General features: G+C 37.8%; 2 protein-coding genes across 3 annotated transcripts; both read right to left on the bottom strand.

Annotated features, from left to right (window-relative positions):
• Nucleotides 1-469: 469 nt before the first annotated feature.
• si:ch211-132b12.7 (uncharacterized protein LOC564531 homolog) lies at nt 470-14,463 on the bottom strand. 2 transcript variants are annotated; one of them, XM_052152037.1, is made up of 4 exons: nt 14,282-14,463; nt 8,734-8,934; nt 5,902-6,083; nt 470-5,164 (listed from the first exon to the last, which is right to left on the bottom strand). In XM_052152037.1, the coding sequence occupies exons 2-4, from the start codon at nt 8,924-8,926 to the stop codon at nt 3,956-3,958; spliced, it is 1,584 nt and encodes a 527-aa protein (XP_052007997.1). In that variant the 5' UTR covers nt 8,927-8,934; nt 14,282-14,463; the 3' UTR covers nt 470-3,955. The 2 variants fall into 2 exon arrangements, with proteins under 2 accessions (XP_052007997.1, XP_052007998.1); XM_052152038.1 differs by lacking the exon at nt 14,282-14,463 and adding an exon at nt 8,387-8,522 and having other exon boundaries at nt 8,734-8,881.
• Nucleotides 14,464-17,040: 2,577 nt separating this feature from the next.
• Nucleotides 17,041-24,649, bottom strand: ccnp (cyclin P). The gene is made up of 9 exons (XM_052152039.1): nt 24,481-24,649; nt 24,045-24,173; nt 23,806-23,881; nt 23,133-23,302; nt 22,950-23,048; nt 19,571-19,726; nt 19,323-19,481; nt 18,800-18,978; nt 17,041-17,218 (listed from the first exon to the last, which is right to left on the bottom strand). Exons 1-9 carry the CDS (start codon nt 24,529-24,531, stop codon nt 17,041-17,043), a joined length of 1,197 nt encoding a protein of 398 aa, XP_052007999.1. The 5' UTR covers nt 24,532-24,649.
• Between the last annotated feature and the right edge of the window lie 2,857 nt (nt 24,650-27,506).

Below are 27,506 nucleotides of genomic sequence, written 5' to 3'. Positions count from 1 at the left end.
ACACACACACGTTGGTGTGGCTATTCTTATGAGGACTCTCCATAGTTATAATAAACGTAACCCTCACAAAACACTTTCTGCATTATTTTATTTTCAAAATACATTGTTTAGTATGTTTTTTAAGCGATTTGAATTATGGGGACACTAGAAATTTCCTCAAACCACATTTATAGTATAATACCAGTTTGTAACCTAAAAAAATGTCCTCATAAACCAACCAAACACACTTTAGAATTCACACTTGCAGACTGAAGATGCATTAGAATTGCATCACATTCCCCTTGTGCTGCTACATGGAGAAACACAAATACTGATCATGAAGTCTTAACATACCTTTCATTTCAAACACTGACCCATCATCTGCTTTACTTGTCCATCACACACAAAAATTCCGGGAGGCCCGGGACTGGTTCAGATAATCGTCACTGGTGTTGGCCATGAGCGGGAATTGAACTCGGGTCGCCAGGTACACACACACACACACACACACACACACACACACACACACACACACACACACACACACACACACACACACACACACACACACACACACACACACACACACACACACACACACTGGTATTTGTGGTTAACGAGGACTCTCCGTTGAAACAATAGATTCTATTGCCTAAATTAACCCTCACAGAAAATGTTCTGCATTTTACATTTTGAAAAAAACATTGTTTAGTATGTTTTTAAGCCTTTTGGTTTAAACCACGTTTATAGCATAATTTCATGTGTATAATTGAGAATAGTGCTAGTGAACAGTCCTCGTAAACCCTATTTACCTGAACACACAATTTCTAACACACACATCTCTACTGTCATTTATTTGGAGTAGAACAAACAATCAATATCTAGAAAAGGAAAATTAAACATAACTAAGAACTCAAAGGTTACAAAACAATCCAGCCAAGAAGGAATCTGCTGACTTTTATAATCCCTGGCGCTGCATGGGGGGGGGGAGGACTATACTCTTATCAGTAGATGAAAGCATAATACAATTTGCCATAAATGAAATCACAAGGGGCAAAAGATGAGTAAAACTTTGTAAATGACATGCATTTGAATTAGGCTGAACTTTCTGTGGGTGCAGATTTGGTGTAGGCATAAAAGCTTGTTTAGACACAGATCAGTGACTCTGCATTCATTTACAGCAAAGAAAAGAAACAAAAATATACTTTAAAAACAACAACAAAAATACAGTATATTAGTGCCGTGCCTAAAGTATTTAAATATACCAAAAGGCTTGGTGCAATAATATAGAATTGGGAAAGAAATGTTAAGATGTTGCAGAATACATTAAGGCTGGCACAAAACACCATTAACACAAATATAACATCTCACAAAAACGTGATGTTGTGATCTGTGGTCAAAGAAAAAAGGGAAGTACAGCTCACATAAAGACTCAAATTTGACCCTTCACCTCAAAGGGAACCCAATTCAGAAGGCTTGAGTAATATCTGTCCTGATCCATTGCCAAAGATGAAGAATTTATGAAGTGATTTATAAACTTCATACTGCATAGAACAACACAAGCTTCGTGGATCTTAACAATGCCAGCCAAGATACTCACGTTAAGTCCAAACGGAGTTCTTATTTCTGTTGTAGTTTCTTGTCATGCGTGTACAGGTCCAGTTTGGCCTTTCGAATGTCCTTATTTTACTTGAGAACTCCATCCAGCAACCTGTTGCTCTTAAAGTATGATGGCGTCACAAATGCCATTTCATCACTAATACAGCATAGCAAGGAACATTGCAAAAGGTGACAAAGTTTCCAATCAAACGTGAGCAATTTCTTAAAAAAAGAATGAACTATGACAGCAATATCAAATTTCTCATTTGTCTGTGATATAAAGCAACATAAAGCAGGAAGCAGATTGTCATGTGTGATTCCTCACTGTTCAACTATGCACAAAGAGTGGCATTCAATAATACATTTGCAAAATGGTCGTCTAGGAGCTAAAGATATTTCTAGGTTTGATGGCTATGCTATGCTGGCCCACCAGCAAGACAAACACCAAACCAGCACTGAACAGCATAAACCAACCGAGGGCCTGTTTAAAGCTGGTACTGCATTTTGGGTGATCAGATCACACGTCATCACGTGGGAAACAATAACGTTTACACTAGGTAATATGCGTCTCTACTGACCATTTGTGTTCGAATTTCCGGGGGAGTGTCTCTGATTCCATGACGACATACATCAATCATTATGTCAGTGTATTACTGCATCATAATTGAGGCCCTGGTATACAAAACTGAAGAACAAATGGGTGTTAAACCTCTTTGGACAGATTTGGTCCTAAATTAAGTTTTGGAGAATATTTTCATGGATCGTTACAGTTCTTCTGGGTGAATTTTACGGAACCTTCTTACCGGCTGCTAAACACCTTCTTACTGCCATTGGTGCACGTTATTGGTAGGTGTGACCTGGAGCTCCACCTACATTGAGGCCGGCAGATAATTCTCATTTAGTCAGTTAAGACCAGTGAACACACCGGTGTGCAGTTATTAGCGAGCTGATGCAAATTTACCTACATCTGTACGATTGTTTGCATCGTGCATTTTTTGTTTTTGTTAGTTTAATCTACTACTAATCTTAGTGCCCATTCACTCTTTTGTTTTATATGCTGCTTCACTCATCTGCCATCTGCAGTGAAGGCCATTTACACATCTGCCCATAGTAAGGTATGCATATCTTCATTCTTTTGCTATCTTCTTCCCAATAACACTCTTTTATACACCAATCTTTGCAGTTGTATCAGTGTCATCATACATTACAATAACAGAGAGTAATCAGTGCATATAATGGTATAGTGTGTTAGCGCATTAGCATCATGAATTCAGAATGTAAACAAGACAAATTGCACATTTTCTACTGCATATATATTACTTTAAATCATCATCGAGTGGTTAAAAAAAAGCATCTTTTACTGATCTCATGTGAATTCTAGTCATAGAATGAGGCATTAAGTCATTCATAACACATTTTAATGTATCATTAGTTAAGGTTTAACTGAGCATCCTCATATTTAAATGTACTGTACTTCTAAACACCTCCAACAGTGGTGTGGCGGGAGTCTGAATGTTTGCAAACAGTATACCATTAATCAGCTGTTTTTAACTTCTTTTTACCCCTGAAAGAAGAAGAGCATCCATGAATGTACATCGGGGACTTTAAGTGCGAAAGCGTAAAAGAACAACAGACAAAAAAAGTGCGAAACTATTTCAGCACCATTTCTTTCACTTAAACTTGCAATTAATATAAAGCACAAATTTGTAGATAAAAATTATGTTATTTTCACAGAGCACCTGTATTAACTGAGCTTCAGATGTGTGTGCTTCTCATCTGTGTCACTGCATGCTGATATCAAGCATACGGAAGAAGTTCCGTGAAGTTCTTGTGCAGGTATATGTATGCAATTTAAATTTTTTTCTTTCAAAGCCCATGTAACCGGCACATTCATTTTCAACCACATTCAAACATTCAACCACAAAGTGGACAAATCTCAAAATGTTTTGGATCAGGTTTACACCTTTCTTTAGTGTTGTCCCATTTCAAAAGGATTGCACAAAACAAATCTTCATACCTGGTGTAAATGGGGCCCTAGACCAGCTTTCCATTGGGAAATGCATGCTGGTTAAGTGAGTCTTTTCAGAAGGGTTACAAAACAAGTGGCAGTCTCTAGCATGTGCGCTCAATTCTGCATATATCTCATCAGCCACTTTGAGTGATTGCTGATGCAAAGGAGTAGTAACATGATCGACAGGAAGATGGCACACAGCGCAGTCGAGCCGCCATCCTTGAGCATAGCCCTGAGTTACCATGGACATTATGAAACTGTAGCAATGGCCCAATGACATAAAACCTCTGAAGCTTTAAAGCTAGTATTGTGAGTCTCTATTGCTGTTTCCCTGTGAAAGCCAAGTGCTCAGCAACTTTCTTTAACCTAAAGCAGGTTTCCATGTGTTGAGCTGTCTGGAGGCATTATATGCTCTTCCACTGAACTGGCTATTCCTCTGTGAGCTCTACCTTGCTCAGGAATACCGGTGCTATCATAATGCTGACCTGTCGACAGCCATTCTGCATCAGTCAATGGAGCTAGGATAGGAGATGGGGGTGCCACCACTTCAGTCCCATTAATTCCATATCCATATATGACAGGAGTATCAGGCTTGGTGCTGGTGGCTACCTCTACCTCAACCTTTGATTGAGACTGATCCCCTCCATCATTGCTGTCTTTAGGTAGGCACTTGAGGCTGGGATAGTGCCCAGACTCAGCCATGACCTGATGGAGCTTCTCCCAGGCCACAGACGAATCAGCTCCCGCTTGGGCAGCCTGGCAAAGTAGCTGGACATGTTGGCGGAGCTGGGCTATGTCTCGCTCTGTGGAGGCATTTAGCCGCAGCAGATCCTGTGTCCTCAAGGTGATGTCGAGCAGTCCTGACTGGCTCAGGATCTCCACTGTGTTAAGGAAGCGTCGATGCCGTGCTGTTCCTTTGAGGGTGCTTGATCCTTTTCCAGAGTTGGCATCCGTTCCTTGGCGATGCTTATGTGACTCTTTTCTGGCCTGGGTAAGAGGTGGATTCAGGTCATTGGAAGAGGGCGGCGAAAGAGTCTGAGTGCTTGAGACCGATGGTGAGCTCACACTGAGGGAGGGGGAGGGACTAGATGAATGGCACGGGCTCCGGTGTTGGTGAGAAGACAGAAGAGTCTCACAGCCCGTGGACAGCGATCGTGAGAGGGAATGCGAATGAAACATCATGTTGTTCTCTGGATGTTTTTGCGGATGCTGCTTGGGTGCTTCCGTGGTGGTGGACACCTCATCTCGCTTCTCCTCCGTACATACTCTCTTACTTAGGATGTGATCCTCTGTGTTACCTCCCCTGCTGACTGAAGGCTTCTCTGGGTTTTTCTTACATGGGTGTGGTGCGATTCGAGGATATGAGTTAAGAATTGGGAGGTAAGTGTTTTTGATCTTCTTTACACCCTTGCTCTCGGTTCTCTGCGGCTGTGGTTTGACGATGTGCAATGGGGCACTCTGATTGATCCCAGGCTGTTGCAGCAAAAGAACGTGGGTGGAACCCTGATTGCTTGAAGCACCTCCACCCCATGACAGAGATGGTGGAAGGATGTGCTTCTGACCAGACTGCCCGGGCTTGAGAAAAAGAATAAGAGGAGAGACTGAATTTAAAGTAGATGGACTTACCTCAACAAATGATCAGAAGTAAATTAAGTATGGTTTTGTGAAATGCTAAATGTTAAATATATTTTTTTGAAACAGGATATTGATTCTTACATGTCGTATTCCCACTCTTGTTATCACAAGCACATAGCAGGTTCGACACCTTATACTATTTGTTCCATTCCTACATATCTTTTGCATTTTCTTTACTATGTCTTGTCCAACCTTCCTAATACATTATTTCTCTCTCTCTCTCTCTCTCTCTCTCTGGCTCTGTTCCAAAACATAGTTAATTTTATTAGAGTTTGGCATTAGCATGTTGCTAAGCTTACAAAACGATACTCTAATTAGCCAGAATATACATATCAACACAAACATTGGGTAAAATAGTCACTTTTATTTAGATTATAACTATTTTAATAAATGTTTTTTGGTAGGGCACAGCTGGGCTAATGTTACCTTTATATTTTTCTACACCATATCACTATAAATCACTATAAAGCATTCCGGTATTATTTCTATCTACACAAATTGTGTTGCTCCATGAAAAACACATTTTTCTTAAGGGTTGACTTTTGCCCAGTTGTTCCCAATATTTGTATTGGCTATGTATCTCACTTCTTCCACCATCTTGTATTGATGCTGCCAACATAGTTAGCTCACTAGGTTTTGGAACGGCGCCTCTCAGTCCTTCCCATTGACTTTCTCACCTGCTTCAACACCACGTTCTTAATAATGAATATGGGAGTGAGTTCAGAGGTCCCGGACACCAGGAGGTGGCTTCCCTGTAGGGGGCATTTCTCTGCCCCACCCAAACCCTTGTGGCCCTGAGGCTCATTCACACTTCTCTGCTGGTCATCTGCATCTGTCTGCAAGGAGTCTGAGCCAGTGTCTGAGAGAGAAAGAGAGAATGGTGTGAAAAGAAGAGGGGGGTTGAAGGATCGAGGGCATTGGGTGGAACAGAAAAAAAGAGATGAAGAAAGGAAACAGGAATTGAGGAAATAAAGATGAGGAACAACAACAGAGAGAAGGCTGGCAGTTTTAGTCTACTAATGACAAATGCAGTTAACTTTCCAAAATTTGCAATGATTTTAGGTTAGTCTAATACAAACTAATTTCAAGCCTGTCCGTTTAATGAATAGTTTCTTCAAATATATAAATTCTCACCCTCTGTCTGAAATGCTCTGTTTTAGCTCCTGTCTCATTAAAGTCCCCCTTTCCGAAAAGCCCAGTCTACTCTGATTGTCAGCTGGCCCAGTCTGTTGTGACTGGTCAACCATTTAGAGCATGTTAGGCAGGCATTATGTAAATATCCAAGTCACAGAAGCTAATGGCTGGACTACAAACCAGGGGTTTCAGGCCGTTCAGGAGCAGAGTTTTCTATGGAAGAGAGTAACTCCCTATGGCGTGGACTTTGTGCTTTGTAACTTTGCAGACATGCACAAACAGCTATATTACACACTAAAGGAAAGGTAAAATCCCCAAAAGCCTAATAGGGCCTCTTTAACTACTTTTAATTAAGGATGCACTTTATGACAAAAATCTTTATAGCCGATTATTTACTTTGGTACAGTAATTGCGATTATTCATTTTGAATAATTGAATATACAATAAAATACTTATTTTGTGTGGGGCAGTTGCATGCCTTTTTTATGTTGGCTATTTATCAAAACAACTTCAGAACTATTGTTACAAAAGGGTACTATGTTCCTAAATTGCTTTAATATTGTAACTCCATGTAAAACAAAAAGTATAATTCACATTTTTAATAAATTGCACACAGTATCATTTAGACAGTGAGCATTACTGATATGCTTTTAGACTAATTTAAACTCATCAGATTTGCCTTTGCATTCATGCACATAACGGCCCAAAAACGTTTTTGTAAATAGGAAATGTTGGCGCTCTGGGAGTACTAAATGCTGGAATGCTGTAATTGACACTTTTCACCATTATATAATTGTGACAGCTGCAATTGTATATTTTTTCGATTAATTGTGCAGCCCTACTTTAAATTATGAATATCTTGTAGCTAAAGAAGCTACATTTTTAAATTAGTTTTCCCAACACTGAGTGTGTTTACATGCACACCAATATCAATAACATATGATAACTACAAATAAATCATCTACTTCATGAATGGCTACTTCAAAGGCTCAGTCACATAAAAGTTTCAGAAAGCTAAAATTGCTTACAGCATCTTTAAGGTGTTTACATGCAACACAAATCAGTGAAATGGAAATAAAATTATGTGTGCCGATCGGTTTATTCTTAAGCTGTTTACACCAAAAAAGAAAAGCACGTTTGCATAAAAGGCATTCAAATAACCTTTTATAAGACCCTTCCTCTATGAACATGCCACACAACTTGTTCAGTCTCTTGTCATAACTAGACTGGACTACTGTAACGCTCTCATTGCAGGCCTCCCGGCATGCATGCACAATTGGGCCGCTGAAAATGATCCAGAATGCAGCAGCACCTCTGGTCTTTAGTGAACCAAAGAGAGCACGTTACACCCCTCCTTGTCTCTCTCCACTGGCTGCCAGTTGATGCACGTATCAAATTCAAGGCTCTGATGCTGGCATACAGAACAGTCACTGGGTCTGCTCCAGCATACCTAAAATCATTTTTGCAGAGCTACGTTCCAACCAGAAGCCTGCGGTCAACTAATGAGCGGTGCTTTGTAGTACAAACACAAAGAGGCACGAAATAACTTTCCTGGACTTTTGGTTTCACTGTACCATGTTGGTGGAATGACCTTCCCAACTCCATCAATGAAGCTGACTCACTTTCTGTCTTCAAAAAGCTGCTAAAAACACATCTTTGCCATGAGCACTTAACCATTCACTCATAAAACAAATAAATAAAAAAATGATATATATATATTCTTGTTGCACTCTAATCTGTCTTGGATACTGGTATTCTGATGCTAGTGAAACTTTGTAATGCAGCCCTTTTCATACCACTGTCTCCTTAAGAAGAATCGCTTATGATGTATTATTTCTCTTAAGTAAGTCACTTTGGACAAAAGCGTCTGCCAAATGAATAAATGTAAATGTTGTAGGCTTATGTAGCATGGGAGGGCATGGTCATGTGTCGGTCTGCAGGAGAGGGAGAGCTGTAAGGCTCGTCACCTGGGCCGTAATAAACTCAAACACAAAAACAAACAAACATAAACGCATACAGGGCAACTACCTGTATCTCTCTCTCTCTCTCTCCCTCTCCCGAACTGCCGCATCTCGTTGCACTTATCCCTCTCCTCGGCTGATTAGACCAATTGGGGGCTGGGCATGTGTAGTCACGACAGGCCCCGCCCACCTCCTTGTCACAGCTTATTAAGCATAGAATAGTGCATGTAAATGCTATCATTGGTGTATTTTAGTAAGGATGTAAAGCTGTACACATTTCTGTATGACTTATCAGCAGGACTGCAACAATCCCTTTTTCACACACACTTACATTATACAGTACTATAGACTGAAATTAAACATTTTAAATCACAACAAAGACATTTTAGTGTAGGTCTGTCAACAAAGACTCACCTGAGTAGCCTGAGTCTTTCTCAGAGCAGCGGGAATCACGGCCATTAGTTTCCTGTTCAGCGTGTGCTCTTGCTTTCGAGGCCAAAAGTGTGGCGCTGTTGCTTTTATCCTTAGCATTTTTACTGGCTGGACGGGAGGTGCGTTCTCTCTCCCCTACGCACCCTTGAGCATCCCCCCTCGGTTCCTTGGGCATCCCGGGCCCTGAGAATAGAGAGACACAGCTGGGCAGACAGTGGCCTCATCCACAACCAGGAGCCTTTTCTCAAGGTCCTTATATGCAAACATGTTTGAGCAGTTCCACTGATAACATAAAGAGTTTAATTCTATAATCTTATGTACAAAAAAAACAACTTTTTTTAATTAGTACATTTTTTAATATTTTAAATAGAAAGAAATGATCTTTAATTTTGGCAGAAAACTAAATAAGCACTTTCAGTTTGTGTTTTTGACGACAGCTTCACACCTCTGGATAGATAGTTCACTATGTGGCCAAATGTGCTTTTTAAACCACAAAAGGTAATTATATAAATATAACAGCAGTCAAAATTAGCTCATTAAAGCTTGAGATTAATAAAAAAAAAATTATATGTAAATTTTTCTTAATTACAATTAATGCTATTAATACAGCATAAACACTTTTTGGAAGGGCGGAACCTTTGTAATGCGTCCGCCCAGAGTCATTAAAGTGATGCACACACCACAAACACACACAGCATCAATCAAGTATTTTTCAGCCTAAATAAGGCATATTTTAATTACCATGTAAATAAATTTTTTTTTTTCAAATGACAAGACTTCTGAATTAGCTAGATGTTCCAGTTTAAAGGATTAAAAAATGTAAACTTTTTTTATATATCGGTTATTAGTATTGGTATCGTCCACAATGAGCTGTGAATTATCATATCAGCCCATAAATTCCATATCGTTGCATACCTAGTTTATTATTAGCACTTTCAAAATTGGTGAATAATGCTGTTAACTATGAAAAAATTATGCAATTAATCGTGATTAAAAGTTTTAATAGACTGGCAGCACTAATAAATATGTAGTCTTCATGTGCTGTGCACTTCACAGTGAATAATGGTCTGCTCTTTGTCATCTACACACATAGAGAGAGCACCCATAATTCTCAGGATGGGGTGTCAGAGTATGAGTAGTCTCACGTAGCCAGTCTGGACCTTATAGCAGCTTAGGTTGGCCAAGAACCGCCCACTTCTAACCGACATTGAATGCGATCATTTCAAGTCAGTTTTGTCATTACGTCCTGATTAGGAGTAAGGTTATTGGAGATATATCAGAGTTAAAGGCCATCAAAGGAAATAAACCATTTATATAATGACGTGGCAGTCTCTGTATGATTGCAAAGAAAACACATGGGACAAATAACGTAAACTGCGTAGAGAGTGCAAGTACAGCACGGAAAACCTCATCACAGAGAATTTCACAGACATAACCAACTAAAGAAAGCATATTATGGAGTTCCGTTTGTGGATTTCTGCTTTACTTTCTGCCGGTGCCTCAAATGAAACTCTTTGAAAATATTTGTAAAGTTTTGATGCCATAAATCTGGCAAACTTGGGCAAATTTCGTCCTCAAAAGCGCTCATTGTCTCAACGTGTAACCTTGTTAACACAACTCTGTTTTCAGATGGACTGACTAAAAGTCCTGTGTTCTTCTACTCGTGGAAGTTCAATAAAACCAGCCAATAAGATTTGCGCTACTTTGCTCTAAAAGACCTTTTACAATCTGCTATGTGCATCAGACGTTAGAGCACAGACTGTGCCACTAGTGGCTTCACACATTCATTTCGATGCACACAGCACAAGCATACTGTATATTTATTTAATTAAATCTCAGCCTTTTGTGTTTTAATCATCCCACTAGGACATATAATGATTTTGATTCGATTAATTTAGCATTTATACATTCATTGTGTCTAGTGTTGTCACGGTACCAAATTTCAGTAGTCGGTACCGATTCTAGTTAAATTTCACTGTTCTCGATACCAATTTTGATATCACAGCAAAAATATGCTAATATGATAATGTGCTACTAAACACATACTTTTAGTTATTTTTAATAATTATTTTAATAATTATAGTTTAATAATTATTATTATTATTATCCAGAACATGCACGTATAATTTAATTTAATTGTCAAAATGGTGTTTAATCAATTAATTCTTAAAACATTTACTAAGTGAAAATATTTTATGACTTTAAAGATTTTTAAAAATGTCATTGCATTTCTTTGCCAAACTTTTAATGAACAGCTATCTTGCTTGTGATAAATTGATTAGTTATTATTATTATTATTATTATTATTATTGTTACTACAGAGACTACATTTTACTTTTTATTTACCTTTTTCAAATTTTCAATTTCAAGTATCTAGCTTTTATTTTAAATCGTGCTTTTATTATGATGTGTGTTTTTTTGCCGGATGCTTCACTTTTCTGGATAAACAGTTTGCAACAAGGCCCAGTGTGATCACTGAACACTTTTAAGTCACGTCTGAAATCTCTTTACACTGGCCTTTGAGTCTGACTAATGAAATGTATAACGTGAATGATTCTCAATGTCTGTGGAGTTTTTAGTGGATAAGCAGTCAGATTTATTTTAAGTATGCAGCTTATCCACAGTAAGATTGCAGCCTTTAGCTGTTTAATAAATCACATTAGGACATGTCACTTGGATTAATTGTCAGTGTAAAAGGAGTAACAGAGCAAGCATTCAAAATAAACCTGTGATCTTTTTAAAGCTGTCGTTTTTAAGTCATGCTGCACACTGGTACCGGATTGAGTCGGTGCTCAGTACTACCGCTACTGCTGAAACACTGGTAGCATTACATATTTTTTATTTTAGTATCAACTTGGTACTGAAGTACTTCTGACAACATTTATTATATCTTAAATATCAAATTCTGTGACATTCCAATTTTTTTTTAGCAAATTCCATTTTTGTTTTGTGGAGTCCACAATTCCATCTATGTTTTCCACGTTCCAAAATTCTAAATAATTTTCTACAAAGATATGCATGTCGCCAACGCTCAGCGTCAAAATTCTAAAGGGCCACGGATCACAATTCACATAGTTAACAATTCCACCCAAACCATTATCAAAGGACAAAGATTATTTACTCTAGCCATCAGTGGACAATCTATTGTGTATATGTACGCATCTTTCCTACAGAACCTACGCAATGTATTTTCAATTACAAGTATGTTGTTTTGTGGTTTGACAGCTTGAATGAAACCTATTCAACGCTACATAGAGACATTGCATAATAAACATCGACATTTCTTGTTGTTCAGTTTGCGCAATAACACCAGTTTTATACACTAACCTGCAAACTCATCAACATCACTTTGTTCATTCTTGAAGTAAAAAAACCTTCATGACTTTGGACTGCCATGTGCTGTACCGCATCAGCTCGTCCTGTGTTTGTGTATGTGTGAGTGACACCTCAAACAGCTTTAGTAAATGTTATATCACCCTCTTGTGGTCTCCCAACACTATTACGCCAGATTGTTATGCCAGATCAGAGGCCAACTGAGTGAATCGTAAAGCATGCAAATTGGGCCTCTAATATAAATGTTGGATAATTTTTTATATCGCTGCTTCAAAAATATATAAATAAAAAACGTGCCGATCAATAATCGATATGACGATATTTTATGACATCCCTAGTGAACAGGATTTAAGGGTTTTCTCACTTCAATGAAGACTTATAATTTAAAAAGTGGATTCATATGGAGCTTTTCCTATACAGTAAGCATTTGTGCAGCAACAAAGCAAGTTTTTTTAAGGTGTGTTTGCCTCACCCAGAAAAGAAATCCCCATAGGTATCAGGAGCCAAAACCAGCATAATAGACCATATTTACAGAAGCGACATATTTTATTTTTGATGAGAATGAAAACAGGGCTACAAAGATGGTGCTATTGTTAATAAGGTCCATTGGTAGTGCTTGAGTTCAGAAAGCTGTTTTGCCCACCGACATTCAACACTGAAGTAATTGTAAACAGGCAATGAGGAGTTGTATTTTATTGGCATCAAATGTCTCAAAAACATAAAAGGGTTCATATTATCTAAATGATATTGCTTTGCACAAGAACTTACCTTAATAGAAGTAAAATCACTAATCCATGGCCACTCATTGCTTATTCCTCTATTATAAAACAGATACAGCTCCAACTCTGAATTCTGATTTGATGAGTCATGTTCAAAGTTGTTGTGAAATGCAAAAAAACAAACATATGTGACCAGACATACTCTATTAATGCACCAAGTAGCTGTTGTTTGACAACCGTAAACAGCATACAGTTAGGCTTATTAACTATATTACTTGGTGGAAGTATATTCTGATTATTAATAGTAAATTGAACTATTTTACATTGCTCTCTTTTATCATATTGTTATTTCCATAATTTTACCCACTTGACCATGCTAAAATCACTGTAACGCATATCTTTAATGGTTTATTTGAAATCTTTTTGGCTAAATTTACTCTTACTTTAAAGATTCAGACAGGATTAAAAACACAAGAGGCTCTGATAATTATTACCCCACCTCCCCTTGAAAAAAACAATCAAAATAAGACTGTATTTGCCATTCTAGAGTAGGTGAAACTGAACAATTCATGAAAGAGACTTTATCTAAATGTTAGCAACACTTATCACAAGCCCTTTTAAAATGTAATTGTGTACAAGATATAAATTATCAATAGCTACAGTTGAATTTTCACTAGTTAAAATGCTAATTATTGACATCATTAATGGAATAACTACAAGTGAAAATAACTGTAACTGCATTTTCACTAGTCAAATTTCATAATGATTTGTCATATACTCCAGTTTAAAAAGCAATTACAGATTTAAATAAATAATTTATTTCTTACTACTAAAATTTAATTAACTAAAAGTTAATTACGCATTTAAAAAATAAAGGAATTTCCTTCCTGATATCAATAATTAGCATGTTATAGTGAAAATTGAATTATAGATATTCATAATTAATATCTTGCACGTTTAAATGATAATTTGGCTTGCCATACAGCATTTTACATTATTATCACACATGTAAATATAATTAAACTGTAATAATACCATCAGAGTATAGGCTACTTATCAGCTGTTTCACAGACTATATGTGGTTAATTTTATATACGTAATAAAGTGTGTGCAAATGTTTTATAGTTCTTGCTTCAGTCTGTGGTATTGAGACACATAAACTAACACACGAGCGCGTGGAGAGCTCGAGCTCAAACCCCTCCTCTCCCTCTGGCTGTTATGTAATACTACAACAACAGTACAGCACAGTCTGTTCTTCCTACTGTTTAAACCATATACACCCCTATCAAAATAACGCACTATAACTGCCGGGACCAGCTGGATCTTATAAAATACCCTGACAGATAGATCATCAGTGCCATTGACAAAACAAAAAAAAGAAAGAACAAGAAGAAGAAGAAGAAGAAGAAGAAAAAGCACCCAATGACAGCAATTCTTTTCCAGGGTAACACGCATATGAATAGCATAGCATTGCCTACCTTATTAATTTACAGCAATGGTCCTTGTCCCGAGGATTTTAGCACGCGCTCCTAACTACCTGTCCAGGTACACTCTGTGCGTCCAATGCGTCGCGTCATCTCGCTGACAAGGAAGACCACCCAGCGTGACCGATACACATTACTTTTGCCTGGAACTATTCTGATAGTCTTCAGCTCAGCTGGTCAAACCTCCTCCAGTCGTCACTTCAAAATTGCCGACTGACAGCTCCACCTGCAAAAAGCCCCGCCTCCTTAGAAAATCCGCCCTCTCGCGTGATTGACACATCTCCAGAACAATAGCGGTAAGGGTTTGCAGAGAATCCCGCCCCATAAACGAGTGACGCAAGAGAGTGTGTGGCATGGCCAATCCTGTGAGCAGGCACGTGGAGAGGAGGAATGAGACGGTTCAATGGACATGAAACGCAACCGTACGGGGGACTGGCCACAAATAAAATGTGGTTAAAAAAAATATACAACGTATTAGTGTAAGTAGATTTGACACTGTCCTTGTGTTCAATATTTTGTAATCCTAACCATTGACTATCTGTTGAGTCGATACAGGGAGCATGAGTCCATTGAACACGTAACATTGCAAGTCGATGTGTAAATATTATTGCTTTTTAAAATTCTTCATCAGGTGTATCAAACTTATTTTAGTTTGAGGGCAAGACAGGACGATTTTTTAGTTATTAAATCATGAACACACACACACACACACATATATATATATATATATATATATATATATATATATATATATATATATATATATATATATATATATATATTTTTATTTACTACATTGGTTTGCTTATCTTAACTGGTTACCCAGACTGGTCAGGCTAGTCTTATGACTGATTTTAGTGGAGGTTTGAAGCAGGATCAGAAATGAATGGCGGCTCGAGGTAAAAATGCCCACAGGATAAAAAATTATAAAAAGGCGCCCTCCTGATGAATTATTCTGAATTTTATATTTATATTAAGGTGTTTATATATTGAGCATAGCTGTTCTTGTTAATGTTTTGAATTGTTTGATAAGATCACGACTTAAACATAATAGTCAAGTGTCGATAGAGCAGATATGTATTCTCCCGGAAAATGAAATGCTGCGCCTCACACGCGCCTCTGAAATGTGCCAGCGCTCGAGCGCTCAGCTGTTTCACTACAGCGCCACGTGGTTTTCGCAGGGCGAAATGACGTAGCGCGCTCGATTCAGCCAATCCGCGGTGCGCGTGTGCGTAGACATGTGAGGACGGGCGAGTAGAGGCATGGCGCGCACATGTTCGTTGCTGTACACAAGAGCCCGTAGAAAACTGTGTGTTCAGTTCATGAGACGTCAAAGAGAAAACACTGAGGCAGCGTGCGTGCGCTCAAAATCCACGTTTTCCCGTGAACAAAAATAAATAAGTAAAAAAAAAAACGAGATAGGATGAGGGTTTGACATCTCACAAACTAAATTCTCTATTTAGTTATTTGAAACCCATACGCATTCAAAATAATGACTGAAAAAAAAAAAAAAACTGACTCCAGATAGAATGGTCAAGCACAGCTTCTACATACAGCAACAAATATAGATTTTTATTTTATTTTACAGGTGAACGTGTCAGCAAAAATGAGGTATAACTTAAAGGGAAAGCACCATATGCATTCATTAAAAGGATTGTACACCCAAAAATGAGAATTCTTATAATTACTTGCATGTCATCCCAGATGTTTATGAATTTTTTTCAGAACACAAATTATTTTTAAAAGAATATTTCAGCTCTGTAGGTCCACACAATGCAAGTGAATGGTGACCAGAACTTGGGACGCTCCCAAAAAAATAAAAAAAATAAACCACCAGTGGTTTAATATAGGTCTTTGGGAGAGAAACCAATAAAGTAATTTCAATCCTTTAGTATAAATCTCCACTTTTAGAATGTGAAAGTGGATACAGGAGGTTTCATATCTGTCAGGTGGAATGGCTCCACCTGAAGCCTCTCGCCTCCAAAATACTGGACAATAGCTGTCCTGTATGGGATGTAATTTTGGCCACCAAAAAAAAAAAAAAAAAACACCCTATAGACTAACCCATATTGCAATTGATTTTGTAAATATTAGAAAACTCTGTTAAAAGGTGACGCAAGCTTTTTCAGACTCAATTTTATTTTCATGGTTATGTAATCAATGTTTGTCTAGTTTTGGTATTGGGCTGCATTTATCAAGTAGACATGGCAACCCTGCACAGGAGGCCCCTGCTGAGTTTGTCACATGAGAAGTGGTGTGCATTGCTCCACCTACACACATTAAACATGTCACAAATCGTAACTCATAATGAATAAACGCATGAAGCATGCCAGGAACAGAAGTATGATTCTCATTGCAGTGTTCCAAAGCAGACAGGATTTTTATTTTTCACAATATATAAAAACTTTTAAATATTTAAGTGTTTTTGAAAGTCTGTACTTTTTCCAAGTGCTTCAGTTCTTTCAGACACCATAACACCAATTACAATATATAAACTTCACCAAACACATTGATACACTTAAAAGCTACAAAAAGACATAAATACACACTTTTAATCCTTTTACATCACGTGACATAAGATTACATATAAAATAACAATTGTCAAAACAAAAAAGTATTCGACAGGATCTTTGCGCTCACAGTTCTCCAATGACTGGCCATATTTTTATTTCTTTCCCTCTTCAGAATAGCAGTGCTGTGCACTCCGTCCTGAACGTATCAGTCTAATTTGGCCTCCTCGTGGCGTTGGAGCTTCATGTCTGGAGACACGGCGGGCCCAGTAGGCTGGGGGCCGTCTCAAGGCCAGGAAACATGCTGACATGAAGTGTTTGTATTGTGGAGAACTTGATGAACGTGGCACGGGTCTCACAGCTGTGTGCTCTCACTGCTGCCATGGCCATGATCTGCATTATACTGAATAGAGTGGCTTCACTGTGTCAAAAGAATGTGTGTGTGGGGTGGGAGGGAGAGAGAGACACATGAAGCCATTTGGTACAAAATGTAGGCCAACATGGAACAATTTAGAATGGAATAGGGGGAATGAATTTAACTTCTGGCTGTCAAATCTTTCAAACAGTTGGCACCTTCAATTTGCAAACTTAGTGCAGGTTGTTTTAGATGTCCATTTTATTTTGGTTTTCATACAATGCTTTTTAGCTGGGGTCATATTGACCAAACAGACTATATGGGGTTAAAGCAGTATCAGAAATGCACTTTTCCATTTAAAGGCTTTATTTGCCACTGGGAGTGAGTGGAGTTGATTTGAGGGCATTTAACAGTAGAAGGGGATATTTCTAATGTTAAAAGCATCGTTTTCCAACTTTCTCGAATCAGTATTTCATCTAATTTTGCTGTAAAAATATCTGAACATCTAAACAATACACATTTACTTCACATAAGATGAATTGTCTGATACCAAGACGTAATAAAATAGTTTATGCTAAAAGTTTAGGCTTAAGAAAATGGTTCAAGATAAACTTAATTCAAAAGGGAAAATTAGTTCTCGTTTTCAGAATAAACCTCACTACATGTTGCTAGATATCTCAGAGAAAGACTTAATGTCTTACATCAAGTAAAAGGGTCCGTTTTAAGGGTATTTGTACTTTTAGTTTTCCACCAAAGTCTCAAATTATATTCATAATTTTTTTTTTGCAGTGTTCGTTAAAATGTTATCTTAATAATGCAAATCACATTTTTTGTGTTGACATGCCTATAGGTCTAGAAAAGAATCGGACGTTAGACTGCGCAAAAAAGTTGAAAAATAAGTCGTTTATTTTCTTACCCAGCAGAAAATTATTATTGACAAAGTATAAATTAACAAAATACTCATCAAAAAGGATAGCTACATTCATTATAGGGACATTTTTTTTTTTGCTCCAATATTCAGATTTTTGAGGGCATTTGGGGGGGAAAACATTTACAAATAAAAAAAAAAATTATCTATGGTGAAGTAAATATAGCAGAAAATATTAAAGTACTATCTACATTCAATAAATCAGTGTGAACTTAATATTTAGTAAATTCAATTTTTTTTTATTCAAACATGTTCAAATTAATGCTTTAGCTAATGAATATTAGCTAAAGCATTAATTTTACTAAAATGTGTCATTTATTATTTCTTAAGTAGAAAACCTTGTTATATTTACCTCACCAATTAGAGTAAATTTTACTCAACTTTCAAAGCTGTTGTACAACATGCAATGTGATGTCTAATAGATTGCATAGCATGTGTAGGGCTTTCAAAGATCGAAGTGATGAACGTTTTACTAGAACATTCAATGCATGTCTACAGGGCTTTGATTAGATCAAAGAAAAACTAAAAGATTTAGGGAAAATAGGTTAATTAAAAATATATATATAAAATAATAATAATTGGGGTCTAACAAAAGATTGTAAAGTGAACCTCAAAGGATTACACTGATTAAAAGCTCAAACAGTCACAAAATGCTCAAGACATCAATAAACCACCACATTAAAATAATTTAGGGCAATACTAGAGTTGTGGTTTCTCACCTGCCTATATGAATACTGGACGCAATGCACCAGGCCGTCTCGCCCTCATGAGAGGGGGTTTCCTGGATGACCCTGCGGGCTAGACAGAGGGCAGCACCTGCCAGCTGAGCGGGCAGATACACCACACACTGGCCCTCCAGGAGCGACAGCTCCAATAGGTATCGTGCCAACCACACCACCTGAACAGAAGAGACTTATTTTAGGTCCATACTATTGTGTAAAACTGGTTGCCTGATTGGGTTTTGAAATGGCCAATACGAATGCTGATTTCTAAAGAGCAGGGTGCCCGATGACTGACATGATCGCCATATACACAAAGGCAATTGAGACAGACACATTTAAATTGAAGACATTTTACAACCTTTAAAATTTGTGAACTACATTTGAAAACTGAACACTGACACGGATACAAATAGCACAGGCATACAAAGCTCTACCAAGCTTAATTTAATCTCTAAACCATAAACACACGGCACAACTTATTCAGCATGGGTTAATGGGCCTACGCCAAGTGTTAACTGACCTTGTCACTGCAGCGTGCTACGGAAGCGGAGATGAGAAGAAAGTGAAGAGGGGGACAGTGATGGAGATTAAACTTAAGTCCAGTTAAAACTCTCCTCTCCATCCGCAGCAGCTGTTTCTTACTGTAGGTGTTTTCCATCAAATAGCACAGCTCCGACACCTGACAAACACAAACATGGAATCGGTCATGAAACACTGATGCTTCAATGGTGTCAAGTTTTGAACGGGTTTGTTAAATAATTTGTGTACCTCAGGTAATAGACATTCCTCTTTCTTGGCAGCCAGAAAGAGGCAAACCACACCCAGCAACTGCAGGCTAGAGATGGACACTTTGATGAGTCTCAGTGCTCGATTCAACAGGTGTACCGCCAGATACAGAGTTTCCTCTGAAAATTGAAACACTTCCTGAAGAGACAGAATAAGAGCAGAATTATTGGCCGACGAATATGGTTTCTTTTAAATGGCCGATGATCTGATATAAATGCAGATGTATACACAATTTACAAAATAAGATATTTGATAAGATGTACACAAATGCAGAATGTAAATTAACTTTATATTGCACCATTTATTAAATTCACTTAAATTTGAAATCTCAATATTAACCATCCACTGACTAGGCTGTTGAAAGATTTATGGAACAGACACCAGGCAGAACCACTTGTTAATCGGCCAATGCCTATATACCAAAAATGTCCTCAATGTTTGTCAGGGTGTTTGTCAAGTTGCGAGAAAGTAAAACCATTGTTTATTTTAACCTATACGTTTTTTGGCAGAAGCCAGTTTATGCAGTTAATGGAGTTTCTACAGTAATATGGCGTTATTGTAACAATGTTTAACTTTGTGGTTATTGTGATTTTAACTACAAAATAACATGGTGATACTATAGTTACTGTAGTAAAACCATTGTTCATTTTAAGGTGGGGCAAGGGGTTTGTATAGGGTGTCTGTGGGACTCCAAATAAAATAAAAAATAAAAAAAAATCAAGATGTGAATGAATGTATGACAAATACTGTATGTTTACACTGGTCTGGTGTTGTGAATAAAATCTGTACTTCATAATCTTATGATGCATTTATTGACTAACATTATACAATAGACACACTAGAAGCTTTTCCACTGTCTGGCCAAATGAGGGCGTGCTAGTTTGTGACAGGGCCATTTGCATTCCCAATGTCACTTTTGCAGCTTTACAGTGCCTCCTCTGGGCTTTCTCGGGGCCAATGGCCTGCTGATTACCCTTTGGCCAAACAAGGCCAACCGGGAATTGAAGCGGGTTCGATGACAGAGGCGGAGTTTCATCTAACTTCCCAGGTTGTGTTTCCAGGACCCAACGGTACAGGTTCAGGGAAAAAAACAAAAAGTGTGCACAGTACAAATCCGTAAAAACGGCCAATGGACAAAGCGGTGCCCAAAGAAATCACTGTCCATTGTTCAGTGAACTTTCTTAGACCATGTGTTGGAACATCATCCCACTGTTAGTGGAGAGACCACTCAGGACACCATGGCAGTTACAGGCACTACAGTTGTCAACGCTAACTTGTCTTGTGGTTTGCATTCGATATAAACTCAATATTCTAGATAACTAGTCAACATGAGACCTCAGCTTAAGCTCTTGCTTGTGAGATGGGTGGGGTGTGTGATGTTGGCCCAGCAGCAGTGTATCAAGGGCAGGTTTTTTGGAAACAATTTATTGGACCGATGGTGGGAACGCAGATCAATTTTGGTCTTGCGGCTCAAGGTCCAAGGCTATTGGCCCCGGCTGGCCAGTTGATAGCCCTGGCTCGCACTGGCCCGATAGTGGAAAAGCCAATATCAAATGCTTTTTTAGAACAAAGTGTTGCAATTATGACATGCCTTTATACAGTCTGGGTGTTACTATTAACATCATCCTATATAGGAATAATTGTCACATACACAGATAACGGACATGTCGGAATAAATTAGCAAAGACCTACAAGTGTTTTCATCCCTGCTCCTTCCCTTCATCAACATTTTACTTGAAATCAAGTAGTCACTTAAAATATAAAACTTAATTGAAAGAAATTACATTTTGGCTATGTTATGTAAACAACAGTATCAACAATTGAAGATTTATAAAGTATAAACAAATATTGAAAAACATTTATCCAGCTTTTGCCGCATTCCCAAGCATAGCACAATTAAGAAATATGGCATTGGTCACAAATATGGCGGCGCAGTCATACAGTGATGTCATATGAAACAGGTCCATATGCACTTAGAGCAAATAACATCTGCCAAAATAAAAATGGTCAATTTACTCACCCTCGTATGACTTATTTGATGTTTTAATACAGCGGTTTTGCATTGCTTGGTTCTAATAACATCTCAGGCTCATTTACAGTGGCATGCATTTTCATGAGAACAGCTTTTATTTATTATAAACGTGAAACCAATGTCAAAATTATTTTAATCTCCGTAGGACTTCAGGAAGGCTTGCACTATGATGCACGCAAGCCACATGTACTACTTGTTACTTTTGGATCTTTAAGCTTCAAGTGAGGAACCATCTACTGCCATTAAACTGTAAAGACGGACCATGATATTCATTTAACGCAAAGTCAAGTGAGTTTGGAACAACATGAGACAAGGGAATTGAAAATTTTTGTTTTTGGGTGAACAATTCCATTAACTCCTTAAGCTCTGAATGTTTTAATTTTTACAGTTTCAGTGGCATACCCAAAATTAAAGGGCTGAAAACTCACCAAAAACACTAAAACAAAGAGGGTCAAGTCTTTGGTATCATTGTAAATAAATGTTTCAAGTTTATGATAGAGGTTACTGTACATTCTCAGACTCTCAGCCTAAGAAACTACTGGGGGGGGAACAAAATTGAGCCAAAAAACCCAATAAATAATCTTAATATTCGGATTTGACATAACATCAGGCTCAAAAAACAGCTTTTTGTTTGATTTCAAACATGTTAACGATCTGGAAATTGTGTTGATACGACTAAGCAATCAAATGTTATTCCGACATTGTCCTTCACGTGGATAATCTCTTGATCTGCATCCATTTACATTGTGCATGGGCTTGTTTGAAAGATAAATCGCCTCTATATAATGGTATGCGATATGTTCAGTTTATTTTTTGTGAAGTTAAGTGAAAACATGGCATATAAAGCAACACCAACATAATTATAAAAAAATGGTATTTCCTATATTTTCATGCAAATAAAACACTATTCTACTCTTTGAGAGCTTTATAACAACATGTGCATGGCTATTTGAGGAGTTTGATGCATTTACGGATTATGTGCAAAATTATTAATAAATTATCAAAACGGAACACTTCTCATTTGTCTAAACATTTCCAAGCACTTGTTCAGTTTTGGTAATAATGGTGCATGAATTGGAAAGTACAGCTTCTAAGCTTTCAAATGCTTCCCCTATTGTGTTGGTTAAGACTGCAGTTAGAAAATAAAGAATTGTCAAAATATTACTCACAAAATATAAAAAAAATTCCAGAAGTAATTCCAGTTAGACAAGCTGGGGCAGGATATGTCGAAGGACGTTTTATATTACTTTTTCTATTTAAACAGAACAGCCAATAGCCAAAAACATAAAAAAATTGGTCAAGCTTCCAACTTGCATCTACAGCACTTACATGGACCTGAATTAGCCAGTCCACCAAGATAGCTCTTGTGGTGTTGGTAAAATGTCTCGGCAGGTCAGCGTTTGGGAGAGTGCAAAGCAGCTGACTTCTCTGTAGCAAGGAGATAATTCAATCATCATTTCAAACAATCATCTGAAGTTTGGGGGGGGAAAGCATTTTGCATCTCATTCTCACCATCATGTCTGAAAATATGTCCCAAGCATAGGTCTTGTCATAAAGAAGCCCCAGCTTGCTGATGGCCACTTCCACCTCTCTGCGCAGAAGACCAGGCATCAGTTCTCGCAGACTAGGTGGACCAGGCAACCTGTGCAAATACTTCAGCAAAGCCTCTTCTTCGTAGACATCTAGAAGACACAGGGAATCGAAATTGACTGCTCACCAAAAGTAAGCTAGTCTGCTTACAAGCCGACTACAATTTCACACCACTTAAGACAGGGGACCGATATGCAAGTCAAGGCCAATAGAACGTATTCAAAGATCTACTACGGCCACATGGACAGGATCTAATGGCATGCAAGGTGATGATAGGGGCTCTGCAAAAACATTCAGACCATTTTTCTTAAGCGTTTTTCTTGCCGTTTCCTTGTGATGCACATCCTCTAAAAGACTAGTTTTAACACTCCCTAGAAAAGTACATCAGTGTTTTGCCTTCAGCTTGCTCACAACGAAGTGTGAAGAAAATCATCACCTTTCACAACAACCATTTGTCAAATGACCCATATATGGGCCTTAATGCATGAAAACATATAGTTGCCATTATAATTAGAAAGGAGGTCCCATGCAATAAAATTATAATATTTGGGTTTGACATTGCAAAACAGCATCATAAATCAAGTCATCTAGTCACCTGAAGGTGTTGACTCATTCTGCTGGGCATAGTCCATTATGATCCCATCCTCTGCAGATATGGGAAGCCGCCGAACCTTGAAAAACAGGGAAGCCAGGACAGTGAGAACACATCATTTGAAAAACCCTTTAAAGTTCACTTGGGTGATTTTCCAATCCATTAGACTCACAGTAACAAAAGGTTCCTAAAAATCATGTCTTCACACACACATACCGTAATAACATTCAAGGTCAAATTACCCATCGATTCTCCTGTGCAGGTTTGCGGTGCTGCTCAGGCTTCACCTCTTCTCCTTCAGCAAACACCCTGCGCTCCCTCAGAACACAGGAGTTTGCCCTCATCCGCAGGGGCAGTTGTCTTTCCTCAGTCTTTTTAAATGGAACATTCTCAGTTAGCAAAGCATTCGCACCTTTAAAGATGCTGATAAATTGTGTAGCTTAAATGCACTGAAGTTTTGTATAAAAGCTTCAGCCAAAATGTTTAGAAGTAGTCTTTATTATCGAGGAGTATCACTGCAAACACCAACGGAGCAATTAAAGATTATCTGGCTGCATGAAAACTTGTCTTCTTGGGTGGTGAGGGAATGTGATCATTTTACTGGCCAGGTTACAAACATTCTGGAGCTTCTACTTAAAGTCTGAGATTTAAAGTGAAGATTTGTCCATGCATTCTCACCATATGGAGGTCCAACAGTTGCCTGGAATCACAAAACCCAGTTCGAGCCATGATTCACCTGGACACTGCAGCTACCTGCACACACTAACTCTCTAGCTGCTCACTGACACACCATCAGCTAATTGACACCAGTGCAACTAATAAAGCTTACTAATTGAACCTTCACTGAAGCCCCGCCTTAAAAAAAACATACTAGCTAAACTTAACTTGGCACATGTTGCCATGTGTAGTATGACAAGCTTTTGCTCTTGTCTATAAGTCCATGGGAGTGTGCTAGGGTAGTTTTAAACAGTATTTTACAGAAATGATACCAAGGGTAGAAATTTTGAGAAGTGCATGCTTTGTAGCTCTAATTCCCAAATGAATAAATAGATAAATCTATAAATCTCAATTTTCACATTCAGACACTTACTGGTTGGGGCTGGTCAAATGTGGAGATTTATATTAAAATAGGACTTAAATATTGATCTGTTTCTCACTCACACCTATTATATTGCTTCTGAAGATATAGATTTAACCACTAGAGTTATATGGATTACTTTTATGATCCCTTTGTGATTTTTGGACCTTCATGGTTCTGGCCACCATTCACTTGTATTGTATAGACCTACAGAGCTGAAATATTATTTTAATAATCTTTGTGTCACACACATCTGGAATGGCATGAGGGTATCATGAGTAAATGATGAGAGAATTTTCATTTTGGGGTGAACTAAGTTTATTTTAAATACTATCTAGGCAAAAAAAATTTTTAAATAACACTGTAGAACTGTAATTGTTTATAAATATTTCAAGATGTACAGGCCCACACAATTGTCAGTGCTTTGTATTTTATATAATTCAAATAGCAACAGATCCAGTGAAACAATGAAGGTTGAGTGATTGCTATACTATAGTATATAAATACCGGATGACGCAGACTGTTGGCAACTGCTATGTGACACGTTGAAAGTTTGTAAAGCAACATGCTGACCTAACCAGCCCAATTTTTGACCGGCCCAGCGGGAATTCTTGACCACTCCGGCCCTCTACGATCAACTTAAGCTTGCGATGCTTTTGGGAAATGCAGCCCTGGTCAGCTGAATGGTTTTAGAGGGGTTTGAGCACTTTTTAGCAGGTCAGACTGAAAGACCAGCTAACACCAGCAAACAATCTTGGGCTGCAATGGAGTTTTTTGTCCTCCGAATAGTATTGTTATCAGTTGTAATTGCCAGGACAGGTTTCATGATGAAATTGGCCACCTGTGAAATCGAGTCCTAGGGGATAACCCTTTATAATGCGAATAATGTGAAAAGCACTATACATAAGAAAATAAGTTGACTGAATTAACATAAACAATTAACATATCTATTTAGGAAATTTGGTTTTAAATGTACACAAATCTGCTCAGCACACATTTATTTCGGGAATATATATATATATAGATATATATATATATATATATATATATATATATACATACATATATATATATATATATATATATACATACATACATATGCATACAGAGACACACACAGACGGCCAAACATTTGGAATAATGTACAGGTTTTGCTCTTATGGAAATACATTTTTACTTTTATTCACCAAAGAGGCATTCAACTGATCACAATGTAAAGTCAGGACATTAATAATGTAAACAAATTACTATTACAGTTAGATTTTCTTTCTTAAACTACATCAAAGAGTTCTCATAAAAAAATCCTCCACGTGCAGCAATGACAGCTTTCAGATCCTTGATATTCTCGCTGTCAGTTTGTCCAGATACTCAAGTGCCATAGATGTGGCTGTCTTGCTGGGCACTTCTCACGCACCTCTTCAACATCTCTTTCTGTCTTTGTTAAGAGTCAGTTGTCCTTTGTCTTTGAAGACTGTAGTGTGCACCTTTGTATGACATCTTCAGTTTTTTGGGAATTTCAAGCATTGTATAACCTTCATTCCTCAAAACAATGATTGACTGACAAGTTTCTAGAGAAAGCGGTTTCTTTTTGACCCAATATTGACCCCAAGACATGCCGGTCTATTGCAAACTGTGGTGACTCAAAAACAAAGACAATGTTAAGCTTTATTTAACAAACCAAAAAGCTTTCAACAGTGTTTGATATAATGGCAAATGATTTTCTAGTACCAAATTAGTAATTTATGTGATTACTCAAGGATAATGTGTTTGAGTTTTGGCTGCTGGAAATGGGGCCTGTCTAGATTTGATAAAAAAAATGACTTGATCAGTTGAATGCCACTTTGGAGAATTAAAGTACTAATTTCCTTCTGAAACAGCAAAATTGGTACATTATTCCATACTTTTGGCCGCTAGTGTGTGTGTGTGTGTATATATATATATATATATAAACACTGCACAGAAATGTAATAGACAACTGCTCCCTCATAAATGCTGGTGTGTGTGTGTAGAAGTTAATTCCTCAGTCTATAGCTTTGGTTTTGTGTAACAAATGATTTCAGTCATTAAATGTCGTATTTACAAAGTTATATGGACATACATCACAGAAAGATTTTGCAGGATTTCTACTCCGTATTCAAACTTCAATGATTCATTGGAATCGCCATGACGTCACATGGGGACTCGATTTCACGGGGATCATTTGAAGCTTGTTAAATCGTGAAGTTTTGGCACATAGTCGTTTGTTTAATCGTGTTGTAGGGAATACTGAAGGTATTTCAATTTAAATGTCAGATTCCAATCTTTAGAATTGACAGACTTCGCCTGTTTTACCTTACAGTGTACACACATGTCCAATAATAACAAGAAAAAACGTCCAGAAATCTCGCGACCTTGGAGGAATCGGCTATGCGAGTAGTTTGGGAATACCGATTTATTAGAATGTCATTATACATAGTTTAAAAGAAACTGCCCCAAGACTAATGAAAAGCAGTATAAAGCTAAATATTTCGACACAATAAAAGGAGACGGGGATGTCTGTGCAGGGACTTGAATGATTCGGCGAGTCATTTTTGGCATGAACAGTTCGAACAGACTCAAAATTGATCGAAACCTCTCAAAGCACTAA

Source organism: Xyrauchen texanus, chromosome 21 (genome assembly GCF_025860055.1).
Source record: "Xyrauchen texanus isolate HMW12.3.18 chromosome 21, RBS_HiC_50CHRs, whole genome shotgun sequence".
Taxonomy (NCBI): domain Eukaryota; kingdom Metazoa; phylum Chordata; class Actinopteri; order Cypriniformes; family Catostomidae; genus Xyrauchen; species Xyrauchen texanus.
The sequence above is the reverse complement of the archived record's forward strand: the minus strand, read 5'-3'. Positions and strand labels throughout refer to the sequence as shown.

Coding starts and splice junctions, on each gene's coding strand:
- si:ch211-132b12.7 (XM_052152037.1), bottom strand. CDS start 8,926: ATGCCCAAGGAACCGAGGGGGGATGCTCAAGGGTGCGTAGGGGAGAGA. Junction 6,084..8,733: donor GAAAGACTCAGGCTACTCAG/GTGAGTCTTTGT, acceptor TTTCTCTCTCAG/ACACTGGCTCAGACTCCTTG. Junction 5,165..5,901: donor AGAACGTGGTGTTGAAGCAG/GTGAGAAAGTCA, acceptor CTTTTTCTCAAG/CCCGGGCAGTCTGGTCAGAA.
- ccnp (XM_052152039.1), bottom strand. CDS start 24,531: ATGGCTCGAACTGGGTTTTGTGATTCCAGGCAACTGTTGGACCTCCAT. Junction 23,882..24,044: donor CTGCACAGGAGAATCGATGG/GTAATTTGACCT, acceptor CTGTTTTTCAAG/GTTCGGCGGCTTCCCATATC. Junction 18,979..19,322: donor TAGCACGCTGCAGTGACAAG/GTCAGTTAACAC, acceptor TCTTCTGTTCAG/GTGGTGTGGTTGGCACGATA.